The 25,953-nt window shown below is 37.2% G+C and overlaps 2 protein-coding genes across 8 annotated transcripts in view; one reads left to right on the top strand and one right to left on the bottom strand.

Moving 5' to 3' along the window:
- Positions 1-9,859, bottom strand: part of ssbp3a (single stranded DNA binding protein 3a) — a 40,827-nt gene extending 30,968 nt beyond the window's left edge. For 3 of the 4 annotated variants that reach the window (XM_048162676.1, XM_048162677.1, XM_048162678.1), the window contains exons 1-4: positions 9,655-9,859; positions 9,131-9,203; positions 8,937-8,998; positions 8,465-8,549 (exon numbers count right to left, since the gene is read on the bottom strand). In XM_048162676.1, coding sequence (XP_048018633.1) covers positions 8,465-8,549; positions 8,937-8,998; positions 9,131-9,203; positions 9,655-9,710 — 276 coding nt within the window. In that variant the 5' untranslated portion in view covers positions 9,711-9,859. The remainder of the gene's footprint in view (positions 1-8,464; positions 8,550-8,936; positions 8,999-9,130; positions 9,204-9,654) is intronic. The other variant, XM_048162675.1, reaches the window with a different exon arrangement.
- Positions 9,860-10,462: 603 nt separating this feature from the next.
- acot11a (acyl-CoA thioesterase 11a) lies at positions 10,463-24,874 on the top strand. Of its 4 annotated transcripts, XM_048163341.1 has the most exons (17): positions 10,463-10,778; positions 10,978-11,115; positions 12,904-13,111; positions 13,403-13,472; positions 13,779-13,839; positions 16,850-16,951; positions 17,240-17,387; positions 17,762-17,912; positions 19,675-19,794; positions 19,895-20,033; positions 20,159-20,214; positions 20,640-20,706; positions 21,156-21,239; positions 21,325-21,461; positions 21,699-21,830; positions 23,689-23,815; positions 23,898-24,874. In XM_048163341.1, exons 3-17 carry the CDS (start codon positions 12,928-12,930, stop codon positions 24,051-24,053), a joined length of 1,734 nt encoding a protein of 577 aa, XP_048019298.1. In that variant the 5' UTR covers positions 10,463-10,778; positions 10,978-11,115; positions 12,904-12,927; the 3' UTR covers positions 24,054-24,874. The 4 variants fall into 4 exon arrangements, with proteins under 4 accessions (XP_048019298.1, XP_048019297.1, XP_048019300.1 ...); XM_048163340.1 differs by lacking the exon at positions 10,978-11,115; XM_048163343.1 differs by lacking the exon at positions 10,978-11,115 and having other exon boundaries at positions 10,465-10,778; positions 21,328-21,461.
- The last annotated feature ends 1,079 nt before the right edge of the window (positions 24,875-25,953 follow it).

Below are 25,953 nucleotides of genomic sequence, written 5' to 3'. Positions count from 1 at the left end.
TATTCAGAAGTACCTACTCGGAGAGTATGTGATTTTGGATGCAGCCTTTATTTATGAGGAAGTCATTGAATCGTTTACTCAACCTATTTGTTGAACAACATTCATTCATTTTTACTTCATTTCAAAGTATTTTCATTGGTGGCACAAAACAGACAAGCTAACCATCTGCAACAGTATGCAATAATAACATATTCAGTGTATATGATTATGTTTATTTAAATCATAAATGGATGCTAACTTATTGGGACATTCCTTGTCCCTGTCCCTAAAGTTCTCCCCTACAACTACCCTTAACCCTACCCCTTAAACACTTTATTCCCACTGTTAATTTCCAGTTAGGCACTTGAATTCCACTTTTTGATTATTTTGTTCATTTTTATTTAAAATATATGGCTCTCTGAGCATAGGAAAAGGGAGAAGGAGTTCATAAAAAGTCAGATTCGAACTTGCCGCTACTCTCCATACCACTGATCTTGTTATTAGATGGATTTCTTTTATAATTTTGTCTGGCTCAGACAATGGTGGGCGGAGTTAATATAAAACAGCCTCTGCCAACAAGCCAAAACAAGCCAAAAATAACACACAAACTAGCCTATCCCAAATAACATCAAGAATGTCTTCTCTTGCTGAACAGAGGCACAAACACTTTCACCCAGAGCTCCACAATATCATGAGGAATTCAGGCAGATCAGTGGCTGCTGGTCTTAAGCCTGGCCTAAAGAACACAGCACTACATTCCAACCCCCTAAAAGACATACCCCCTACTCCACCTAGCCGGCAAGACAACAGTCAGGCAAAAAGAGAGAGAGATAGAGAAAAAGAAGGAAATTCCTGGAATAGCTCAGAAGTGGAGAGTCACATTCATAACCACTCCTGTTGCAGCGTGTCCACAAAACCTAGCCAAGAACAGGGGTTTTCTTATCAGCAAGTAAACTAATTAAACCCACCCTCTCTCTTTTAAACACACACACATAAAGAGAGTGATACGTGCTGCGGGCCCCGAACTCATATATGAAAACACAAATGCTGGCCCCTGAATTTTTTCCTGGCCCTCATTTTGTTTTGTTTATCTGCAGCACACAGGAAAAAAGACGAGGATTGAGCCAAGGCCTGACCCAACACCCCTCCCCTGCCTGCACTCCCTTTCTCTCTCTGTCGTTCACTTCCTTCCTGTATTCTCCAGTCCCCTGCTGCTCATTGGGCTGTAAATGGAGACAGTGATGCAAAACTTTGGGTAACTGTACATAAACGACAACAAAAAAAAAGGGTTGCAAACAATTCCTTCAAAGACCTTCATGATGTTGATGGTGTGAAAACTGGAGCCTTAAAACAACGGTTAATGAAGATTGGTGTGTCCCACGCATGGTGTGTCTAGACAGACTAGTCCTGACAGGCTGATTTGCACACAAGAACGTTTTTTTTTTTTTTTTACAGCCATTGATATATCCCTGATGTCACAGTAAAAAATAAACAGACAAAGAAAGGAGAGAAGGGGGAGAAAATGTGTGTCAGGTTTTGCCTAGACTACCAATCAAAAGCTTGGAGCAGGGTAATATTTTTTTATTTATGTTTCTGAAAGGCTGCATGTAAAATACAGTAAAAACAGTAATACTGTAAAATATTAGGGTTTTTCTTGGGTCAAAACACGGTCATCCACACACACAGTACAAAGTGCCCTACCCATGTGAACTGCAAGCCCAGTACTGACATTAAAGGGATAGTTCACCCAAAAATGAAAATTATCCCATGGTTTACTCACCCTCAAGCCATTCAAGGTGTGTATGACTATCTTCTCTCAGACAAACACAATCGGAGTTATATTAAAAAATATCCTGGCTCTTCCAAGCGTTACAATGGTAGTGAATGGCACTCCTGATTTTGAAGTCCAAAAAAGTGCATTCATCCATCATAAAAATAATCCATACGGCTCCACGGGGTTAATTAAGGCCTTCTGAAGCAAAGTGATGCAATTTTGTAAGAAAAATATCCATATTTAAAACTTCATAAACTAAAATAACTAGCTTCTGGCAGACGGCAAACACAAGTCGACTTACGGCAAAAGAGTAACCTCTGACGTGATGTAAGACATAGGATGTAGGAGTAGCGTACGCTAAGACGCCTCTCACGATTTAAACAAATAGGGCTGGGCAACAAACTCAAGCTCCTCTTCTCTTATATTGAAATCCTCTGACATTTGTCTTTAAAAATTCGTGTTATAGACTTCTAATTCGTGACTGGTGTTTTATTTTGCTCTTCTGCATTCGTCATTACTTGTGTTGGGTCAGGGGTCACTCTTCCGCCAGAACGAGACTCGCATACGACAGCAAGCCAGTGATTATAGTTTATAAAGTTATATTTATGGATATTTTTCTTACAAAAACACATTGCTTTGCTTCAGAAGGCCTTTATTAACCCTCTGGAGCAATATGGATTACATTTATGATGAATGGATGTGCTTTTTTGGGCTTCAAAATAAGGTCTAAGGTCATTCACTCCCATTTTGAAGCTTGGAAGAGCCAGGATATATATTTCTATAACTCTGATTGTGTTAGTCTGAAAGAAGATGGTCATATTTACCTGGGATGGTAAATCATGGAATAATTTTCATTTTTGGGTGAACTATCCCTTTAAATCCAAAATAAATGCAGAAACAGTTAGTAATATTAACATCCATTCATGAAATAAAAAAAAATAAAAAAAATCACTGTCAGGACAGATCATAATAAGACAAAGTGCTTAGAGCTATTTTAGATTTAAAAATCTAAATTTATATGCAAAAAGTCAATGGGTGACTGATTTGAAAAGTTAGTAATAAAATGAACAACAAAGTAACACATTACATAGAAACAGTGGCAGGTCTATTATTTTGCATTTACACTCCAAGACTTGATGCATAGATCATTTGACATCCAGTATCAGATTGTTTTGTTCCATTCATTTATATGGTTATCACCGTCAGTCGGATTCAACCACACATTTAAATATGGTTGTCAATCAAGAAACTTTGTAGCTGTAGTAGTTTGTAGTTAGCAGCATGGAAAATATATATTATATACAGAGAGCAAGCAAAGATCGCTGCCATTATAATCACTGAAGCTGTCGATTACAACGCAAGGTACGCAAAGCAGTACTCTTGCAAAAACTCCTGTTATAATCAATGAAGCCGTCTATGCTGTGCAATGAATCCCTTATTGACTTTGAGTTTACACTTTGTTAGTTATAATGAAAGGATTCACGAGAAGTTGCGCTGAACAAAACTTCTGCTGATTGGAGCGGTGTTGAGCTTAAACACATCTGATTGGTCATTGCTTTCATGTGCTCAACAGATATGTCTGTGATTGGCTACAAAGCTCAACGCTGCAAAATCAAGTTGGAAATAGAAACCTTTGACGCTCTTCACAGAGCGCAAACACAAACACTCACAGGAACGTTTTAACCCTTAAATGCATACCTCGGGTCTTTAGTGACCCGGGACGTCATTCACTACCCTCCTCCTCGTTCATTTTTTAAAGTTAGACATCAACCTTCTTGGTATTCCTCAATCAATTCATTAAAAAGAATATAACAAGAAAAAAAAATCATAAAATTATAAAAGAATGCATTTTTTTATTCATTTTTTGTAAAAATTATATAGGGTCACTAATGACCCGAGGTGTGTATGACTGTATGTATATTTTTTCTGCACAACAATAATTGAATCTTAGATGATGGAATAAGTGCAATTCGCCTTTATTCCACAAGGTGACAATGTCTGATACACAATGTTGAAGTGACGACTCATTCAGACAGAAAACGAAATAATAAGAAAAACATGAAATGGCTCAGCGATTTACTGCAGAGCAAGCACTGAACGCAATCAAATATGACTGTAACTGTTCCTGGATGGATCTGGTGAAGCTGTTAGCGATCAGAATATTGATTTTGAATATGTTGAAAATTATATAGTTTTGAGAATACGTTTGAGATCGCGAATGGGCTCATATTCGTGACCTCAAACATAAAACTAGCCGATTATTTGCTGAATTTACTGGGAAATGAGCTCTGACGAGGACAGTGGTGATGGCATAAAACATCTGCTCAAACTGAGCCTTTTCAAGCTCCAAAAGGTAACAAAATACGATTTATTTTATTCTTCTGTAATTGTTACTCTAATATCAGAGGAGTTTTATATTATCGCGACAGGTAGAGATCCTTCCGTGTTAGATATAGATCCGGGTCGATAAAGACCCGAATATGTAAGAATGATTGGCGAAACAGTAATGCATTTAAGGGTTAAAGCAGACAGCTATCAGCGGGTACCAGTACTGCAGAACGGCAGATACCGTCACATCAAATGATCAAATATATCTTTGGCAAGATACAGCATCTATGATGGCAAAGCTGAATTTTCAGCAGCCATTACTCGAGTCTTCAATGTCACATGATCCTTTGTTTTAAACGTTTCCCTTGTTTTAGTTAAATTGTGGCCACCTTCTACTAATTTGTTCCTTGTTTTAAAACAAATTCATAATTCGCAGGAACTAATTCTTAATTTGTGGTGGTTACTATATCTTTTTTTTTTTTTTCCTCATGTGTAGGGCTCACTATAATGTAACTGTAAAAACAGATTAAATCAGCTGCACAATTAAATATCCAATATTGACTGATAATGATGAATAAAAAATCTGCTATGTAACTGATTTAATGAGCATCCCTAAAAAAGGTCAAGTGAGGGTTACTTTTAGAGGTAGGTAGGGTATTGATTTAGGGTAAATATCATTATTAGCTCAGTATAAAAAATGAACAAACAATAGAATTCAATGGAATGACCCCATCATTGTGTGTGTGTGCATGTGTTTGTGTACATAGTTGACGAGAGCCTCAGGAGACACAAGAACTCGGATCATTAGTCTGACCTTGCATTGGATTCTGTCAACCTCTGATTGATCAAAGCAATCAATCCATGTTAATATCATTACAGAATACACAGGGGACTGGAGGGTCTTCACACTTATAATGGCCAACTAGTGAATGCTGATTACCAGGCCACCTTCAAAGGTGTGAGGAAAATTGAGCAGTGAGAAGATTTGACAGTCAAATCAATGATTCCCAACAAACTCCTTTGCATTCAGCTGTTGCTCCAACCAACATTTAGCTTGCTCACTCAAAAAATCTGTCAGGTGTGACAAAGCAAAAGCACCTCCCTTGACCGTCCGCTACATTCCTGGAATACAACAACATATGACTGGAAAAGTTCTACCAGTATTTAATTGCCATCCAAGTCAAATTACTGAATCATGTACTTCTACTGAGAGAGGTTTGTGTTCTGAGGCTAGTTCTTGGCAGTTTTTATCACTTTTTATTTGTGCCCTAAAGGGAGGTGGGGCGGGTGTGACACACTTTCCTGCTGTGTCAGGGTTAAAAAGCTAAAAAGCTAGAGGAGACCTCACCATTATCAGATCTTGTTGGCACCCCTCCCCCATCCCACCACAACCGACCACCATTTCAGGTTTTAAAGGGCCAGGTGGTCCCATGAGAACTGCCTGCCATATTTTAATGGATAAAGACTTTCCACATTATACTGTACATCTTGGAAAAAAATAACTATAAAAGCAACACGAACATTTAGAAACATGCTGAGTTACACTACTGTTCAAAAGGTTGAGGTTGGTAAGATTTTTTTGATGTTTTTGAAAGAAGTCTCTTAAGCTTACCAAGGCTGCATGTATTTGGAAAATAACATTAAAAATTCTATTTTTCTATTTGAAAACATTTTAAACTGTAATTTATTCCTGTGAATCAAAGCTGAATTTTCAGCAGCCATTATTCCGGTCTTCAGTGCAACATGATTTTAAAAGAAAACAGCATTTATTTGAAATGTAAATCTTTTGTAACATTAAAAATGTAGACAATTTACTGTCATGTTTTATCAATTTAATGCATCCTTGCTGAATAAAAGTATTAAAGGGGACATGAACTGCATTGTTTTATTGTTTTATAATGTTTCCTGGGGTGCACTTATAATGTCAGTATGCTTTTTACATCAAAAATTGTCATCATTTACAAACAAAAGGCATTTTTCCTACCCTGATTTTAGCCCTGTTATTTGAACGCTCTGTTTTAGGGGGCGTGTCTGCTGTGAGACTTCAGTGTAAAAGCCCACTGCTGTGATTGGCTAACATCTTTCCATTTGAAATAGGCAAGTATTACTCTCTCTTTTAGCACATTTTTACTATTACAGCTCTCAAGGTTAACTAATCTTGAAAAGTGCTGCATTACATTTAGATCTATGGCATTATATTTAGATTGTGGCATGAAGAGTTGCAGTGATGAACATTGTAGCCGATCACAGACATGTTGTTGAGCGCATGAAAGCAGTGATAGCCATTGCAACTCAATTTCTGCACACTAAAGAATGCTTTCATCATAACTAACAGTGAAAACATAAAGTAATAAAGAAATTTTATGAATAAAACGGGAGTTTTGTCGCAAATCCAGAACTCAGTAACTGAAACTCGCACTGTTTGATTGACAGCTCCAGCGATTGTAAAGGGGGCGTTCTTTGATCGCTTCCTATATATAATTTAATCACGGTTTAAATAACAGATCATTTTGATCTTACTAAGAGAAACAACGTGAAGCTGACCATTTAGTCACTTTGTTTGATTTACTGACACACAAAGAACATCTGACTGTACATGAAACATTAAATATCAGATCAGGCATTAGAATTAACACAGTTACTTACATGTTGTTGCATTACTGTCGAGTCCATATTTTAAAAGTCTGCACCAAAATGCAATTAATTTACCAAAGAATCCACAGCAAAATGTACCAAATACAAATAAATACTGCTCAACTGAGACATTCACATTGTTGAGCATTAGGACCCTTTGAAAGGTAATGTTATTTTTAGTCCTGTATCGCTCTCCTCTCCTCATCTCACTAATACACCAGTGGGCGGGGCTAATGTTGCATTGATCAAGTAGGCGTGGATTTCTTCTGCAGAGGTGGCATTTCACCTAGATAGGCACATTTCAGGACCAGTCGTTCGCCGTTTCATCAATAAAAGCTTTTATTGGACTAACAAGGAAGTTTTCAGTTCTGAAACTTACAGGATGTTCTTATAGTACGATGACCTCTCATATATCAAAAGCTCAAGGAAAAGTTGATTTCTCAATTCATGACCGCTTCAAATTTTTTTCAAAAGAAATTACAGACCAAACTTTTGAACGATTGTAGTATTTTTAGGAGTTTTCCTACTTTGAATTGTAATTCTATTGCCATTGCACTGGAGTTAAAGTTATGCAACCTGATAGAGTATCTGTTGTGGAAGGGACCAAAGCTCCACAACTACAAAATAAATCCTCACAGCTTACTCAACTTAATCCAGCCTAAGAACATCTACAGCATTTTTAAACTCTAGGATTTGGGGAGATTTGTGTAAGACTGGTTTCCGATTCAAATAACAGAAGTTTTTCCATTCATGACGTTCTAACCCAAAAACCATTGTGATCAATGCATCAGAGTAACCTCAATGTCCCTGAATGGAGGAGGACATTGACAATAGTCCTAAACAAAGAGTGTTAAATGTCTAATAAAACTCCATAGTGATTTAACTGTAAGCATTTCGTCAAACATCACAAGCTGAAAAGGCAAATGTCAAGCTTTCTAATTAATAATAGGACTTATTTTTCAGGCCAGGTGTAGCAGACACCTACAGTAACCAGATGTGATGCCACAAGCAATTTGTCTGAATGAAAAACCACATCATATTTCATGTTAATTTTATAAGTATGTGCAGGATTTTGGATCAATGACATTTCATGGTGAGTGATGCTACACAGCACGGCACCACTGAAATACAAACCAAGCGATTAACAAAACATCTTTGTCAGGGTCACGGATGGTTAGCGCAATAACTCAAGCTTTATGAATAGAGATTTTATCACTCGTTACTTCACTGCATCATTCCTGGTTTCAACATGGTGGAAGTCTAATTTTACATGTGCTTCATAAGCACTTTTACATTCCCATTCTAGGGCGGTGAGTATTGGTAGCATGTACACATGATCATTCAATGTACACTGTTACATAATACTATAAATATTCTGACATTCAAGCCATATTCATTTAACATCATGTATCCTGTAGTATACCGATCCCCTAATTCCCAAGAATATGCATTTAATGTGAAGGAAATGTTTTCACTTTCACAAGCTGGACACTAAATGTGCAATCAAATTCAAATCAAGTGTGCAAATCTGGAAAAGAATATTCAATACCTTTTAACATTTTATAGAATGGGGATAAACAAAGCTGACCCGCAACTAAATTAATAAATAAGCTGCCATCTCATAATTGCAATCAATATTCTGCTTCACACCACAGAGGAACATTTCAGTGGTTTTACCACATGGTGAAACAGCAGATCTCTTATACCACTATGTGCTAGTGAAGAGTGAATTAAACACGCATCACTTACATAGTCATGGAAGGCCTTCGCTTCACTGGAGTGATCACATGTGTCCCTTCTCTCAGGTGCTGCACAGTACAGGTCCCAAAACACACTGCGTAATGACAGCATTGTTTATAATGATAACATATTGCAGCGTCACAATGGTTACACTTCCTGATCATAACATTATAAGGCAACATGTATTAAGGCTATGGGCTATCTGTTGAGATTAACTTACTTAGGTCTTGCAGAGAACCCAAATATTTTCAGTTAAATAATAATAATAGTAATTTTAAAATTAAAATCTTGTTTTCCCCTTCAGATTCTTTTAATATATTCTTCAAGCCAAGTCAAAGGCAAGTAGCCAGATGTCATTGAACGTCACTGCCTGGTATCCATTCTATTCAATTATTTAAATATTAAAGTTTATTATAACATATTGTAAAGATTCCAGTTACAGCACGACACTGATCAACTACTGAATAGAGTTAATACACACCACCACCAAGAGTGCAGAAAGCCTGGCGGTTCACCAAGGGTTATGTTCTTCTCCCATCTTATCTAAACATAATAAAAACAGACAGCAGATGACTTTAACACACAATGGATGCATAACATTGCATAAGATCCATTGGTCAATGCACATGATCATGGATTGGATTTAAGGATGAAAATGCATATGCACATACACACCTCTGATAAAAACGTCTGTGCGGATTTCTGAGCTCCCACGTGCAGCAAATATTCATATACGTATAATGCCAACCTGTACAATAAAACAAATGCCTCACAATAAAACTGTCTGGTTTCTTTCTATAGGCTACTAATAATACAGCCTTATTCTTGACGTAGAGATTCATCATTGAGGTTTACTTCCATCAACAACTGTTTGCATCTAGTAGGCTATATACAGTATTTCCAAAACAATAATCGATATCCCTATGGGCGTTTGGAAACAGACATGTTGTGAAATAAATATCATGCTCTTGTAAAAGTAAAAATAAATAAATAAATAAATACAAACACCATTATATTTATTGCGAGTAAGCTAAAGAAAGATATAAAAACGAAAAATGTTTCAGTTTCCACTGTAACATCACTGGAACATCTTGAACATGACACTTAGGAGACATAATAACATAACATCAGCTGTGCGTGTAAATAAGCGTGCAAAGACAGAGAGAGAGAGAGAGAGAGAGAGAGAGAGCAGCGCTTACTTTTCCCGAGCTTGCCCGTCCGATGGCACCGCGGTCCCTTTACCTTTCGCGAACATGTCTTGCGCTGAAGATAAACGCGTCTGCCAGCTTGACTGCGATGTTTCCTTATGCTCCAGCTGTCAACGTGTAGCCCGCCTCTGACCCCATCCGCTTCAACCGACCCTGCCACAGCCAGATCATGAACTATGGGCGGGAACCCGTGGTGCATGATTGACAGCTTTATAGACCAATGAATGTGTTCGACGTGACCTCACAATCCCCCTCATCTGCATAAAAGTTAAAACAATAAAATCAGCGTCTTCAAAATCGAGCAATTGCTTTGATCATTTGTTGTGTCTGTATATCTGAGTGTTTAATTTTAAATGATAATCATATTGAATGTTTAGGCCAATCAATTTTATTCTATACTCTCACCATTGTTATTTTTATTAGGCCAAACATGTTTTTTTTTCTGTCATTTGGTCTTATTGTGGGTATTGATTATTTGGCAATAATATATGTAAAACAAGTTTTAAAAAAAATCACGTGTGAGTGATTTAGTTCTTCAATTAAATATTTATTACAGTGCCTAAATTAATTCTCTTAATTTTTATTGCATTAATTTTGAATAAATATCCATTGATACCATTTTTTTTATTTATTCCACCTTATTATTTCTTAAAATAAATATTTCTGTACTATAATTGCTGTTGTAAAAGTTAATTATGCTAACAACAAAGCTTTGTTGACTCCTGATTCTAGTTGAAGCGCTCTCCTATGCTTTCAAAGACTTATTGCGCCACCTGTCGGACAGTAAATTATGCGATAAACCGCAGGTGTCAACACATTCCGTGCTGAATGAAAACGCGATAAGTTTTTTTTTAATTGTTTTTGATGTGAGAGAGTCCTAAGAGAGGATCCTAAGAGTTTTGTGAACTTTACACAACATATGTAAACATAACACACGGGGCGGGGTCTTAGTGAATAGGCTACTATACGCGCGCGACTGACGAGGTACTTTTGCTGAGCTCTCGTGCGCCGCAGGGCTTCCGCGAACTCGCCGTGTCTGTCGTTGGAGTTACTTATGATCTTGCGAGTAAGGTTGCTGTGTTGAATTTAACCAGACTCTCAACTGGGAAGACGCGGTAAGGGCGTGAATGATACTTTTTATATCTATGCATCAAATCACGTCTCAGCTTAAACTTGTTTTGATGCTGTTCTGCATAGTCATTCAACAATTGCACGTCTATTCACTCCATTGTAAACGTGCTGCGCAGCACACGAATCCACATAACATCTATTCTTATGTTAAAGTGAAATTGTTGACATGTTATATTGCCACAGGAATGTATTTCAGATTGAAGAAATGAAGGGTGTGTGAAGGTGTGTCACTTCAGAGGTTACTTAAGTGACGCTCACCAACAGGACTAATAAGTAGTTACAGAACTAGAAGTACAACGTTGTGACGTGGTATTACATGTGGTGAGATTTCATGAGTTTTCACAATCATAAAACCGGTATTATAATGTTTAGTCTGCTGCAAATGCATTTAAAAGTTTAGTTTAAGCGGATCCAGGTCCAGTCCAGTGTGTGTTTTTTAGAGCAACTGGGGTTCAGGGACACCCAGACCTGCAAAGGAGTGTTAGGGGGTTTATGCAAAAAGTTTAAAGGAAAAAAATAAATAAAAATAAAATAAAATATAAAAAAGATTTAATAATAAAATGTAATAAACTAAATATTTCCCAAATAATATTTTAGACATGCTTATAATATTAAACTCACAGTCAATTTCATAGACTTTATAGAAGAATTTATACTGTATATACCTTTTAATTTTAAGATGGGGGTCCCTCACACGAGGATGATCATATGTGTTTGTGGCAGCTAAAAGCCTGAAATTCTCTGTTTTAGAGGATGTAAATGTGTATTTTTTTATTTATTATTTTATTAATAATATTACATTTTCAGAAGCAAACTGTACTTTTAGGTCTGCATTTTAATAATTAGCTTTACATAAAATAATAAAAAATAATACTTTGAAGTCCCACGTATTTGTTAAAGGGATAGTTCACCCAAAAATGAAAATTTGATGTTTATCCTCTTACCCCCAGAGCATCCAAGATGTAGGTGACTTTGTTTCTTCAGTAGAACACAAATTATGATTTTTAACTCCAACCGTTGCCGTCTGTCAGTCAAATAATGCTAGTGAATGGGAACTTCTACTATAAGAGTAAATAAAACTTGCTTAGACAAATCCAAATTAAACCCTGCGGCTCGTGACGACACATTGATGTCCTAAGACACGAAACGATCGGTTTGTGAGAGAAACCGAACAGTATTTATATAATTTTTTACCTCTAATACACCACTGTGTCCAACGGCATTCATCACTCGATTCGTGAGGTCTGATCGCGCTCTGACAACGGCATATATTTCAATTGTTCGGTTTCTCTCACAAACCGATCGTTTCGTGTCTTAAGACATCAATGTGTCGTCACGAGCCGCAGGGTTTAATTTAGATTTGTCTGTCGTGTTTTATTTACTCTTGTAGTCCAAGTTCCCGCTGACTTGCATTATACCACTGACAGACGGCAGCGGTTGTCATCATTTGTGTTCTACTGAAGAAACAAAGACACCTACATCTTGGATGCTCTTGGGGTAAGCAGATAAACATCAAATTTTCAATTTTGGGTGAACTATCCCTTTAACATGAATACATTTGAAATGGATGAATGTCATTGCAGTAGATAGAATATCAAACAAAGAGTCATGTATTATTATTATTATTTTTTTTTAAAACACATATCAGATTTAAAAATAAAAATTTTGTTAGATTTGAACTTACAGTGTGTATTAAAAAATACACATAACCCCAGTTTCACAGACAAGGCTTAAGCTAGTCCTAGACTAAAATGCATGTTTGAGCTGTTTTAACTGAAAGCAGCTTGCCCAGACATATACTAAAATATGTCAGTGCCATTGTTTTGTCTCAAGATGCACACTAGTAATGTTTTTTTCTAGGGCAAGTTCATAAAAGCTACTTCAATGTCCTAATTGAACTAAGGCCTAATCCTGCCTTAGTCTAAGCCCTGTCTGTGAAACCATCAAAATTAAGATAAAAATTGTTTACTTTCTAGTTATTTTATTCAGTGACCTTCACAAGTTTAAGTGTGGTTAATTGTCCAAATACTTTATGGGATTGCTGTATTCAAAACTGTATACAAAACTCCAGTTTCTAATATTAGCTTTGAACATTATTATTGTTCTCAGCTGCCGGACTTTCAGCACAGCAGCATGGCATCAAAGTCCAGTCTTACGGACAATCTGCATGACCTTCATCTGGAGGATGAAGGGCAGCATCGCAACCGCTCAGAGGTGAAGATGAGCCAGATAGTGCTGCCCTGCCATGCCAACCACTGCGGAGAACTGAGCATCGGACAGCTGCTCAAATGGATGGACTGCACAGCATGTCTGTCTGGTGAGTTTGCGCAATGAGTGATGTGAAGCACCTTTAACCTGCATTGTAAAGGCTCCAGAAATTCTCTATATAAGGATATGAGTGTTAGTATAATATTGAGGACTTGTTTGCAATGACTAAACAAACCTAGAGCAAATATAAACTAGATGTGCATGTGACTGCATGGAATGTGTTCTAGACTGTGAGAACATTACTTGAAACCTGGTACATTACTTGAACAGGTAAATCTGTTAAAATGGTGTGAGATTCATTAGTGTCAAAATGACTTATTTAGATCTGCTTCCATTCCAGCGGAGAGACACGCTGGATGCCCGTGTGTGACAGCTTCTGTTGATGACATCTACTTCGAGCACACCATTGGGTATGCAAAAATATCACTTACATTTTAGATAATTAGAGCCACATCTCAGTGTTTTTTGAAAAACATCCTAACCAGCATGTCCTTTCGCCTTAGGGAGTACTGGCAGTTCTGTCTGGTTTATTGTGCTATTAAACTACTATTAGACAGAAGACTGTTAATTACTCTGCCAGCCTGACTGTGGGAATAATGCAACTTTGATTAGTGAGGAGAGCCTCAGTAATACAAGCTCAATGGAAAACAGCCTCACTCAATATTGAGGCACTGTCATTTTCACTCACATTTGTGATATACACATATATTTTTCAGTGTTGGACAAGTGGTCAACATTAAAGCCAAAGTCAACAGGGCCTTCAACTCAAGCATGGAGGTAACAGCCACATTTTAATCAAAGCTATATATTTTTTTATAGAAAGTTACTCTACTAAGACCTACAGATGTTTTTCATACTTTTGTGTAACACTAGGGTTTTAAGACGTTTCCAAACCAAGTATGAAAATCATAAAATATAAAAGCAGGAGCCATTTACATATAGTTTCTCAAAAGGAAGAGGTGATATTATAAAGACAACATGTATTTCAAAGTAAAATAACTGGACATTCATTACAGCAGATCCTTAAAATATCTGGAAAATATTTACTTTGTTTACTGGATATCTTTTTTCTATCCAAACATAGAACATATAATATTTGAAAATATATAAAAAAATATGTATTAAAATACAATTATATACAGGTGCTGGTCATATAATTAGAATATCATCAGAAATTTGATTTATTTCACTAATTCCATTCAAAAAGTGAAACTTGTATATTATATTAATTCATTACACACAGACTGATATATTTCAAATGTTTATTTCTTTTAATTTTGATGATTATAACTGACAACTAAGGAAAATCCCAAATTTAGTATCTCAGAAAATTAGAATATTGTGAAAAGGTTCAATATTGAAGACACCTGGTGCCACACTCTAATCAGCTAATTAACTCAAAACACCTGCAAAGGCCTTTAAATGGTCTCTCAGTCTAGTTCTGTAGGCTACACAATCATGGGGAAGACTGCTGACTTGACAGTTGTCCACAAGACGACCATTGACACCTTGCACAAGGAGGGCAAGACACAAAGGGTCATTGCAAAAGAGGCTGGCTGTTCACAGAGCTCTGTGTCCAAGCACATTAATAGAGAGGCGAAGGGAAGGAAAAGATGTGGTAGAAAAAAGTGTACAAGCAATAGGGTTAACCGCACCCTGGAGAGGATTGTGAAACAAAACCCATTCAAAAATGTGGGGGAGATTCACAAAGAGTGGACTGCAGCTGGAGTCAGTGCTTCAAGAACCACTACGCACAGACATATGCAAGACATGGTTTTCAGCTGTCGCATTCCTTGTGTCAAGCCACTCTTGAACAACAGACAGCGCCAGAAGCGTCTCACCTGGGCTAAAGACAAAAAGGACTGGACTGCTGCTGAGAGGTCCAAAGTTATGTAAAAAAAAAAAAAAAAAAAAATTAAACATTAATTCAGTGTTAATTTAATAATTTAAAGGTGCCCTCGAATTAAAAATTGAATTTATCTTGGCATAGTTGAATAACAAGAGTTCAGTACATGGAAAAGACATACATTGAGTTTCAAACCCCATTGCTTCCTCTTTCTTATGTAAATCTCATTTGTTTAAAAGACTTCCGGAAAACACGCGGATCTCAACATAACACCGACTAATACGTAACAGTCGGAGTGTACGCCCCCAATATTTGCATATATGCCAGCCCATGTTCAAGCATTAGATAAGGAAAGGCAGTATTAACGTCTGGATCTGTGCACAGACAAGGTAAGCAAGCAAGAACAACAGCGAAAAATGGCAGATGGAGCAATAATAACTGACATGATCCATGATAACATGATATTTTTAGTGATATTTGTAAAGAGCCGTCGCTATTTTCATTTTTAAACACTTGCAGTCTGTATAATGCATAAATACAACTTCATTCTTTATAAATCTCCCCAACAGTGTGTAATGTTAGCTTTAGCCACAGAGCATAGCCTCAGACTCATAGAGAATCAAATGTGAACATCAAAATAAATACTTTACTCACATGATTCGATGTATGCACACAGCATGCATGACGAACATCTTGTAAAGATCCATTTGAGGGTTATATTAGCTGTGTGAACTTTGTAAATGCGCTGTAATATAGTCGAGAGCTCGTGAGGCAGGGGGCACGCGATTTAAAGGGGCGGCGACTGAAAAAATCAGTGTATAGTTAATGATGCCCCAAAATAGGCAGTTAAAAAAATTAATTTAAAAAAATCTATGGGGTATTTTGAGCTTAAACTTCACAGACACATTCAGGAGACACCTTAGACTTATATTACATCTTGTGAAAAAGCATTCTTGGGCACCTTTAAGCATATTTAATTATGCAGTGGCTAGATGCGATAGATGCTATTTACACTAAGTGAAAACGGCATATTTTCTTAGTGACAGTGATAGATGCTATTTACACTAAGTGCAAACAGCTGTAGATGCTATTTACACTAAGTGAAAAAAGCAATATATTCTATTTACACTAAGTGACAATAGCAGCATTTTCTTAGCGATATGCTATTTACAATAGGTGGAAATAGTGATAAATTCTATTTACACCATGTAAAAGAAGGCTATCAGTTCTTTGCAATAAGAGTAAATAGTAATTAGATGCTATCTATACTTTATATTGGCAGATACTATTTGCACATCAGTATTTTTGTACATTAACAGGATGCAATAATATCATAGAGTGTCAATGATTATATTTATTAAAATTATTAAATTGATGCCTTGTTGGGAGAATAAAAACCCTCCCTACACCTTCCCCTAACCCTACCCAATAAACACTTTTAATATTATTAAACACTCGTTCACAGTTTTTTTCTACTTTTAGAATGTTATTTTCATTTTAGTGAAAGTAAATGCGAGCTTAGCAAAAGGCGGATTCAAACCCGCATTGATTGTGTTAAAAGCCAGGTCTGCGAGCCTTAATCGCCACTGCTGCGCCATTGAAAACATTTAATTCCATTCGTCTTTTTTAAAACTTGAGTGGCCCAACCAGACATTGGTGGGCGGAGCTAGTGTAAATAGCGTTTGCCAACAAGGGATGCTATTTGCACTTAGTGTAAATAGACACTCTGATTTAGGCAATGCCTTAAGTTAATATGTCAACTTTGAAAGCCCTAAAATACATTTTGGGGGAAAAAAAATCAATCAAAAGCAATTCTCTCAAATTTTCTGTAAACCCCCTAGCACCTTGTTCTAAAGTATTGTTGTCTTAATATTGTTTAAGTAGATTATTGTATAAGTGGAATGGTAGTTATTACTGTATGTGTTGGTGTTTGTGTGTGAGGTGGGGATAGAAGTCAGCTGTGAGGACCTGTACAGTGGCCGTCATTGGAGAGTGTGTCAGGCATTTGCCACATTCGTCGCCAGACGCACAGATGGAAACAAGGTATGAGAAAACAATGCGTTAGTAATGTTTCTAATAATAATGTTTATATATATATGCTAGTCTCAGTTATATCTCAGTTAATGGGGAAAAACATTTTATAAACTGATTTGGTTTACTTTTTTGTTATGGCTGTGGAAAATATCTTATTTAAGGAAACACTGCAAATGGCATGCAAATAAACCAGGCTGACACAGCATTTAAATGCACCTACTCTGCACTCATTTTTAAATTAGTTATTAACAATCATGTAATATGTAGATAAGAAATCTTTCTGGACTGTGATTGCAGGTGCAGCTGAAGCAGGTTGTGCCCTGCACACACAAAGAGCAAGTAGAGCACAGTTTAGCAGCTGAGAGGAGGAGGATGAGACTTGTTCACCATGACATCATGCAGGACTTGCTCAACAACAAGACCTTTCAGAGAAGTATCAGTGACGGTAAGTGTCGAAAGACATGGAGGCACTTCCCTTTCGGTCAAGACTATGCCCAAATATTACGCTAATGGTCATAGACTGAATTTATAGGCATGTGTGATAATATCTCAGATAGTGAGTTACATGACCTTATTCTGTCCTCATTTTCTCACCCTTATGTCTTTCCAACCTGTATGACTTTCTTTCCTCTGTGGAACATAAAATAAGATATTTAGAATCCTCATTGGAGTAAATTAGGGTCAGTAAAAGATGACAGAATTTTCATTTTTAGAGCGAACTACCACTTTAAGCACCTGCGCATGATCTAGACAATCATTTAGTTTTCTCCAAGCATCTGTTTAGCGTCTTAATGAGGTGTTTTATTGTTTGTGAGGCAGAGAACCGTGATGAAGATGAGGCTGTGCCTACAGAAAGAACAAGAGTGGAAAGTGTCGAGCTGGTACTTCCTCCTCATGCCAATCACCAGGTCAACACATTCGGAGGCCAGATTATGGCCTGGATGGAAAATGTCGCTACTATTGCAGCCAGGTGTGTGCAATAGTACACTTGCAAAGTGCATTTTTATACAGCAGTTAATATTTAGCTTTAAACCCCTTATCCTGTACTAGATCAGGGTTCAAGGTTTGTAATAAACATGCCGCAAAAGAGGCTTCTGCAATGACAGTATAATGAAGCTTTAATTAAAACAAAGAGCATGAACTTCAGCTTATTTAAATACACCATGAAATCATAATTACGGTTTGTGCAATTTAGTTCATGTGTGTTAGATTTTAGGCCATTTGTATGCCAGTGTACTCCTAAAGGTTGTCAACAAATCTCTCCTAAGGGAGATAATGAATCAGAATAATAATAACATTTGCTTTTAGAAAATATATAAATTTAAGGCAAAATTCTTGTTTAATTTTGTTGACGTATTAGAGTTTGGATAATGTAAGGATTTCGAATATCTCTTGTTACAACTCCTTAAAGGGATAGTTCACCCAAAAATGAAAATCTGCTTAACCCCAGCGCATCCAAGATGTAGGTGTCTTTGTTTCTTCAGTAGAACACAAATGATGATTTTTAACTGCAACCGCTGCCGTCTGTCAGTGGTATAATGCAAGTCAGCGGGAACTTGGACTATAAGAGTAAATAAAACACGACAGACAAATCCAAATTAAACCCTGCGGCTCGTGACGACACATTGATGTCTTAAGACACGAAACGATTGGTTTGTGTGAGAAACCGAACAGTATTTATATCATTTTTTACCTCTAATACACCACTATGTCCAACTGCATTCATCACTCGATTCGTTTGGTCTGATCGCGCTCTGACAGCGGCAGTGATGTCTCGCGCATATACTTCAATGAGAGCGAGACATCACTGTCGTTGTCAGAGCGCGATCAGACCAAACGAATCGAGTGGTGTATTAGAGGTAAAAAATGATATAAATACTGTTCGGTTTATCGCACAAACCGATCGTTTCTTGTCTTAGGACATCAATGTATCGTCACGAGCTGCAGGGTTTAATTTGGACTTGTCTAAGCAAGTTTTATTTACTGTTATTGTAGAAGTTCCCATTCACTAGCATTATTTGACTGACAGATGGCAACGGTTGGAGTTAAAAATCATCATTTGTGTTCTACTGAAGAAACAAAGACACCTACATCTTGGATGCTCTGGGGGTAAGAGGATAAACATCAAATTTTCATTTTTGGGTGAACTATCCCTTTAAGTCAGAATATACTGTCAGCAGTCAGAAATAAAAAAATAATACATTTTAGAAATAAAATATTATCAAAAAATCAGGCTAATTATATATGAACAGACCTCTCTGTAAAAACCTTCAAAATACAAATAAGAATAAAACAGGACAGTGCAAATGAAGGGGAGATTTCTGGCTCAGTGCATGAAAAAAAAAAAAATAGACAAACAGATAGCTTTTAATAATAATAATAAAAAACACTTAAATGTTTATTTTGGATGTTTTCTTGCCACTAGTTTAAAAGAAGGCATTCTATGGACACAAAATAGCCCAAAATGTCAACATTCACCAGTGCATGACAAAACAGTGTGTCTGACTAAAAATATTTATGACTCATCCTGTACTACACGTCGTTTGTCCAATCAGCTGCTCTCTAAAATGAGAATGTCCCTCCCCTAATACCACCTGAAACTAACTAACTATCTATCCCACTAAATCCTCATGTTTCTACAGAAAGTACGTCAGCACCAGACAGAATGATGGTCCTATGATGAATAATTTAAAAACTCAAGATATATGTATTGGCTTTCTCATTTTTTCCAGTCGTTTATGCAATGCTCATCCTACTATGAGGACCATAGACATGTTTTACTTCAGAGGCCCGTCCCAGGTTGGAGATCGTTTGGTTCTGAAAGCCATTGTCAATAACACATTCAAGAACAGGTGGGCTTGTATAATAAGCATCTAAGATCTGTATTTAGATTTTAATGACTAGACAGTAATTATGTCATTCAGCTGATTGGCAGTGTCTCTGGTTTTGCAGTATGGAGGTAGGCGTCTGTGCAGAAGCCTATCACGGAGAGGAACCTCTGAGGCACATTAACAGCGCCTTCATGACGTTTGAGGTGCTGGATGAGAAAGGAAGGCCACGTCCACTGCCTCCCATAAAACCTGAACCTCAGGTGACAAGTCCAAATCTGAATCAGGATTATAGTGTGAACGGTTATGACAACACTCATTTGAGTGTTGAAGTAAATTGGATATTGTAAAATCTGAATTTTGAGTGGTATTCTGAATGTTTTGACAGGAGGGACAGAGGAGATACCAGGAGGCTCTTGCCAGGAAGAAGATTCGACTTGATAGGTAGCAAAACCTGGTGCTTATTCTTATTCTGATAACAAGAGCTCAAGCTCATAACCTCACAAAACTATGCGAGAAGAGTCGAGACTGCAACATCCTCAGCTCACCCACAGATGGTGCTGTCATTGTACATCACTGCTAAAAACTAGATCCATATATATATATATATATATATATATATATATATATATATATATATATATACATGGACTTTACTTTCTTGAACTTTCTTGAAGTTCGAGGTCAGGATTTGATTTGTTGCTCCCAGAAAAGCTGGAAATATTAGAGAATTTCAAAAGTTACAGCTCTCCAGAAGTCATGGAAATTAAATAAATCATTATACATTATACGTAATACAACATATCATTATATATCATGAAATCAGTTTTTCATGACTTGGAGCTCATCTGGTCTTTGTTTCTACTCAGGAAATACATCATCTCATGTAAGCAGACTGAAGTGCCACTGTCTGTCCCATGGGACCCTAGTAATCAGGTAACTTTCTCTACTACAGAAAATACCTTTTTATTCAAAATTCTTTTAATATATTTACCATTAAAAGGTCCAAACTTGAGACACAAATTGAGCAGAAGAAAAAACAGCTATATCAGCATAGACATACCAAATAAAGTCAATAAAAATGGACAAGAATGGCAGAATTCTGTAAATATGTCCCGGTATGAAGAAATGGTTGCACACCGATTTGGACAGTTTTCAAAAATACTTGATGCTTTCATAATCAAATATGGTATTGTGTTAAACTTTGTCAACTTACTTTGGCTAAAACATGTTAGTACATTCATCCAAGGTTTTCTTTACTCGCAGTGTTTAAAATGTGTATCTCCTCTCCCTTGTATTTCCATAGTGCTGTTATATGGACAGAATTGCTGATTTATTTGAGCTAAATTAATTTGGAAAATGGTTGCTATTTGTCTTATTTTCAGGTGTATCTGAGCTTCAATAATGTGTCGGCCCTGAAAATGCTTGCAGCCAAAAACAACTGGGAACTCAGCTCAAAGAAGAGCCATGTAAGCGCTACTCTCCATGTGTCAGCCTTACAGTACATTATACAGTTTACTCTGTAACATCAGATGCTCATTGTCTTGCTCTAAGCAGGTGAGTCTGTATACAGTGGAGGAGAGTCAGAGTCTGTGTTTTAGGGTGGAGTTTGAGATGGAAATCCCAGCACAAAGGGCCTTCACCCTCCTCTCAGATCTCAACCGCAGACAGGAATGGGACCAACACTACACGTGAGACACTATTAGCTATTGTACTTATTACAAATTAAATAGGGAAGAGCAGGGATAAATGTAATACTTGTTCGCCGATTTATTCCGAAAATCATCTCTGTACATGTAAACCTTTTTGCCTGATACTGTATATGTTCATATAGTATATAACTTTGAAATATCCATTATTTAAAACTGCAAACCCAAATGTCAGTTCAAAGTGATGTTTACATTTTTGTGTTTGTTTTAATCATGCAGTCTGTGTGAGCTGCTCATTAAGGTCGATGAGGACGATTCCATCTATCGAGTGGTTACTCCATCAGTTAGTGAAGGAGGAAAAGTTCAGGAATTCATTTTACTGGCTTCTAGAAGACCGCCTTGTGACAGCGGGTGAGGATGACTGTGGCAGTGCTACATATGGTATTAAAGTCAACATAAAACAACATTTGCTACCTCTTTTACTTCTGTGGCATTTCTGATGAAAGACACAGATTACAAACACATTTTTTCTTTATTTGGAATAATGTGTGAACTAATAAATTGTGCACAATAAATTAGGTATGAAGTAAATATGATCACTTTGGATTTCATGTTATCTTTAAAGGTCCCGTTCTTCGTGATCCCATGTTTCAAACTTTAGTTAGTGTGTAATGTTGTTGTTAGAGTATAAATAAAATCTGTAAAATTTTAAAGCTCAAAGTTCAATGCCAAGCGAGATATTTTATTTAACAGAAGTCGCCTACATCGAACGGCCAGTTTGGACTACATCCCTCTACTTCCTTCTTTAATGACGTCACTAAAACAGTTTTTTGACTAACCTCCGCCCACAGGAATACACAAGAGTTGCGTTTGTAGAGTGTGTTTGTCACCATGTCGTCGAAACGCTGTTATTTTCATCCCGCAGTCCAATCACCGGGTCTGATTCCGGCTCAGATTGATAGGGTAAAATTAAAGACATGTTTACAATAACACTGAGCGCGTGCATCTCCACGTTATGGTAAGAGGCGTGACCTTTCAGGGCAAGGAGCGCTAAGCTGCTGTCGAATCACAACAAAGGAACCGCTGGCACAATCAGAACTCGTTACATATTTCTGAAGGAGGGACTTCATAGAACAAGGAAGTCATCAGCCCGTTTTTATGACAGTGGAAACAGCGGCATACAGATAAGTAAATTATGTGAAAAATACTGTGTTTTTTTACACGCGAAACATGAACACATGTTATATTGCACACTATAAACACAATCAAAGCTTCAAAAAACCACGAAAAACGGGACCTTTAAGCACCCATGAGCTTCTCTAAAGGTGCGTTCACGCCATGTTGGAATTACCGTAATTACGAGATTCCGACTTCTTCTACACTTCTTGGTAGAACTCGTAATTAACTTGTAACTAACTTTGTAAACCACTGCACACAGTTGAATACATCTAATGTCCCACTAAATAAACTATAAGTTTATTACATATAGCTGCGAGCAACAATTATCGGGGTTTAAGCACTTTAAGGCCTGTAAGCACATGTGTAAAAAGGTATAATGTTTTAATTAGCAAGCCTGTAACCATCTAGATCATAGATGGAAAAGACCATTTACAGCCAGTACAGGCAATTTACCATAGGAAATTTATGGTTTTTAAAGCATTTTAACAGTTATCGAGGTTGAGCCAAAAATGTAGGACTAGTTTGCAAAAGTATTTTTTAAAAAAAATCCAAAATACCGAAAATTTCGCCAAGTGGCATTTGGTCTGTCTTGAGCCAAGCATTCCAACGATATTAGACACTTGAGCCTACGCCTAACGTTTAGGAGTTATGAGCCATTTCGTACTTTTGACCGCTGTAGCGCCCCCGTCATGCCGATTGGGCGAGCCTTGGTGACCGTGTGAGTACTACCAGCCCTCAAAGTCTCTATGACTTATGGTTTGTCTGCCTGATCACTTTTAGGGGAGAATGCTGATCCTTTGAAATTTTAACAATTACAATAGGGTTTCAGTGCTATGTGCTTGAACCCCTAATAAGGCATTTGGATACTTAATGTCTTGTGGTTTTGTCTATTGATTACTCAAATTACACATTTATTTTGGCATTAATAGCGTCGCTATAAAAACGCATAATTCCGCATCCGAGGACGTGAACAGCTCCAAGTAGAACAACATGGGTTGTCATCTAGTAATTACAATAAATCGTAACATGGCATGAATGCAGCTTAATGACTATATGTAATACTTACATATGATGCATATTTGTTTTCTAGGGATCCGTATGTTATTGCCCTACGATCAGTTGCTCTACCCACTCATCCACCCACAGAGGGGTTCAACAGGGGTGAGGTGGTCTGTGCTGGGTTTACCATTTATGAGGTGTCGAAAAGTGTCTCAAAGGTAGGAAAAAAATAGTCCTTTATGATGCTCACTATGCACTTCCTCACTGAAGTGTCTGACATGCTTCTTGTTTTGCCTTCAGATTTCCTACTATAATCAGGCCAGTCCAGAAGTGATGCCGTACATCTCCACTGACATCGCAGGCCTCTCATCTAGTTTCTACTCAATATTCTGTGCATGCAGCCAGTATCTGCTGGACAACATAGTCAGCACACCTACATTCACCTCTTCTACATGACATGTTTACGATTTTAAAGGGGCCAGATCCAATACTTTTGTAGCATTTCATTCTTTTTCCCTCTTAAAGGTGTGTATGTAATATTGACAGCTAGTGGTTGAAATGGGTACTGCAGTCCAAATTAAAAATTTTGGACTGAGTTGTTTCTCCCACCCACTCCTCCTCAGACTTGACGCTCACGCCGTTTGTCAGTTTGAGGACATGCAACAGAAAAAAGTGCAATTGACAATGGAAGGTGACGAGTCTTACACTGTAAGTTGATGAGTTGATTTATCCGCATTTTAATATGCCTCTGGATATAGAGCTTTTTATATAGATGCTAAGGCATTTTAGGTCGGGTAGAATCTGTTATCTCTGACCTAGTTTGTTTGCTAGCTTCCATTGGTATAATACGCTGTGTTTTTCACCAACTGGAAACCCGGAGTGTCGAAATACTATTGGGTAAATTGGCAGTGGGCGGAACCACATAGACCAAAGCAAAAACAGACATTCTGACACGGAACACACATTTCAATGTAGAATAACTGGCTGTAGCATTGTTTTTCAGAGAAACAAGTATATGAGTGTAGGATGTTTCCTAAATCTCTGCAAACATATTAGGGTATTTTTGTGCTTTAGTGCAGTCAAAAAAATTACATACAGCACCTTTAAGTCCATAACTGAAAGCCGGTTGAATTGATCCATTTTAAAAATAAAAAATGAAAATAAATACTAGGACTGAGTTAAAAAACAGTGGATTGTGAGGTTGCAGTTTGATTTGAATGTAAATGAAAGAGAAAGACTGTGGTGCAAAATAATACAAAATAAATGTTTCTATGGCATTTTTCTCACTGGTTGCTCGCAACAAATATAAAATGAAACGAGTTTGATTTGTGAACAAATTATTCATCTGAACAAGTTATAATAATTATAATAATAATTCCTTACATTTATATAGCGCTTTTCTGGGTACTCAAAGAGCTTTACATATGGAAGGGGGAATCTCCTCAACCACCGCCAATGTGCAGCATCCACCTAGATAATGCAACGGCAGCCATATTGCGCCAGAACGCCCAGCACACACCAGCTTATTGGTGGAGAGGAGACAGAGTGATGAAGCCAATCAGCAAGTTCTTTTAATGAGTCACAAATAAGTCTGAAATTCACTTCTGTCAAATGGTTCACACACTCACTGAAACTTTCTTAAAGGGTTAGTTCACCCAAAAATGAAAATTCTGCCATTAATTACTCACCCTCATGCCGTTCCACACCCATAAGACCTTTGTTAATCTTCAGAAGACAAATTAAGATATTTTAGTTGAAATCCGATAGTTCCGTGAGGCCTCCATAGGGAGCAATGGACACTTCCTCTCTCAAGATCCATAAAGGTACTAAAAACATATTTAAATCGGTTCATGTGAGTACAGTGGTTCAATGTTAATATTATAAAGTGCCGAGATAATTTTTTTGAGCGCCAAAAAAACAAAATAACGACTTATTTAGTGATGGCCGAATTCAAAACACTGCTTCATGAAGCATCGGAGCATAAATGAATCTGTGTGTCGAATCATGATTCAGATCGCGTGTCAAACTGCCAACGGCTGAAATCACGTGACTTTGGCGCTCCGAACAGCAGATTCGACACACTGATTCATAATGCTCCGAAGCTTCATGAAGCAGTGTTTTGAAATCGGCCATCACTAAAATTTAGTTTTTTTTGGCGCTCCAAAAATATTCTCGTCGCTTTATAATATTAATATTGAACCACTGTACTCACATGAACTGATTTAAATATGTTTTTAGTACCTTTATGGATCTTGAGAGAGGAAGTGTCATTGCTCCCTATGGAGGCCTCACGGAGCCATCGGATTTCAACTAAAATATCTTAATTTGTGTTCCGAAGATTAACGAAGGTCTTAGG

Source organism: Megalobrama amblycephala, linkage group LG17, assembly GCF_018812025.1.
Source record: "Megalobrama amblycephala isolate DHTTF-2021 linkage group LG17, ASM1881202v1, whole genome shotgun sequence".
Taxonomy (NCBI): domain Eukaryota; kingdom Metazoa; phylum Chordata; class Actinopteri; order Cypriniformes; family Xenocyprididae; genus Megalobrama; species Megalobrama amblycephala.
This window is presented reverse-complemented; position numbering and strand designations above follow the sequence as displayed.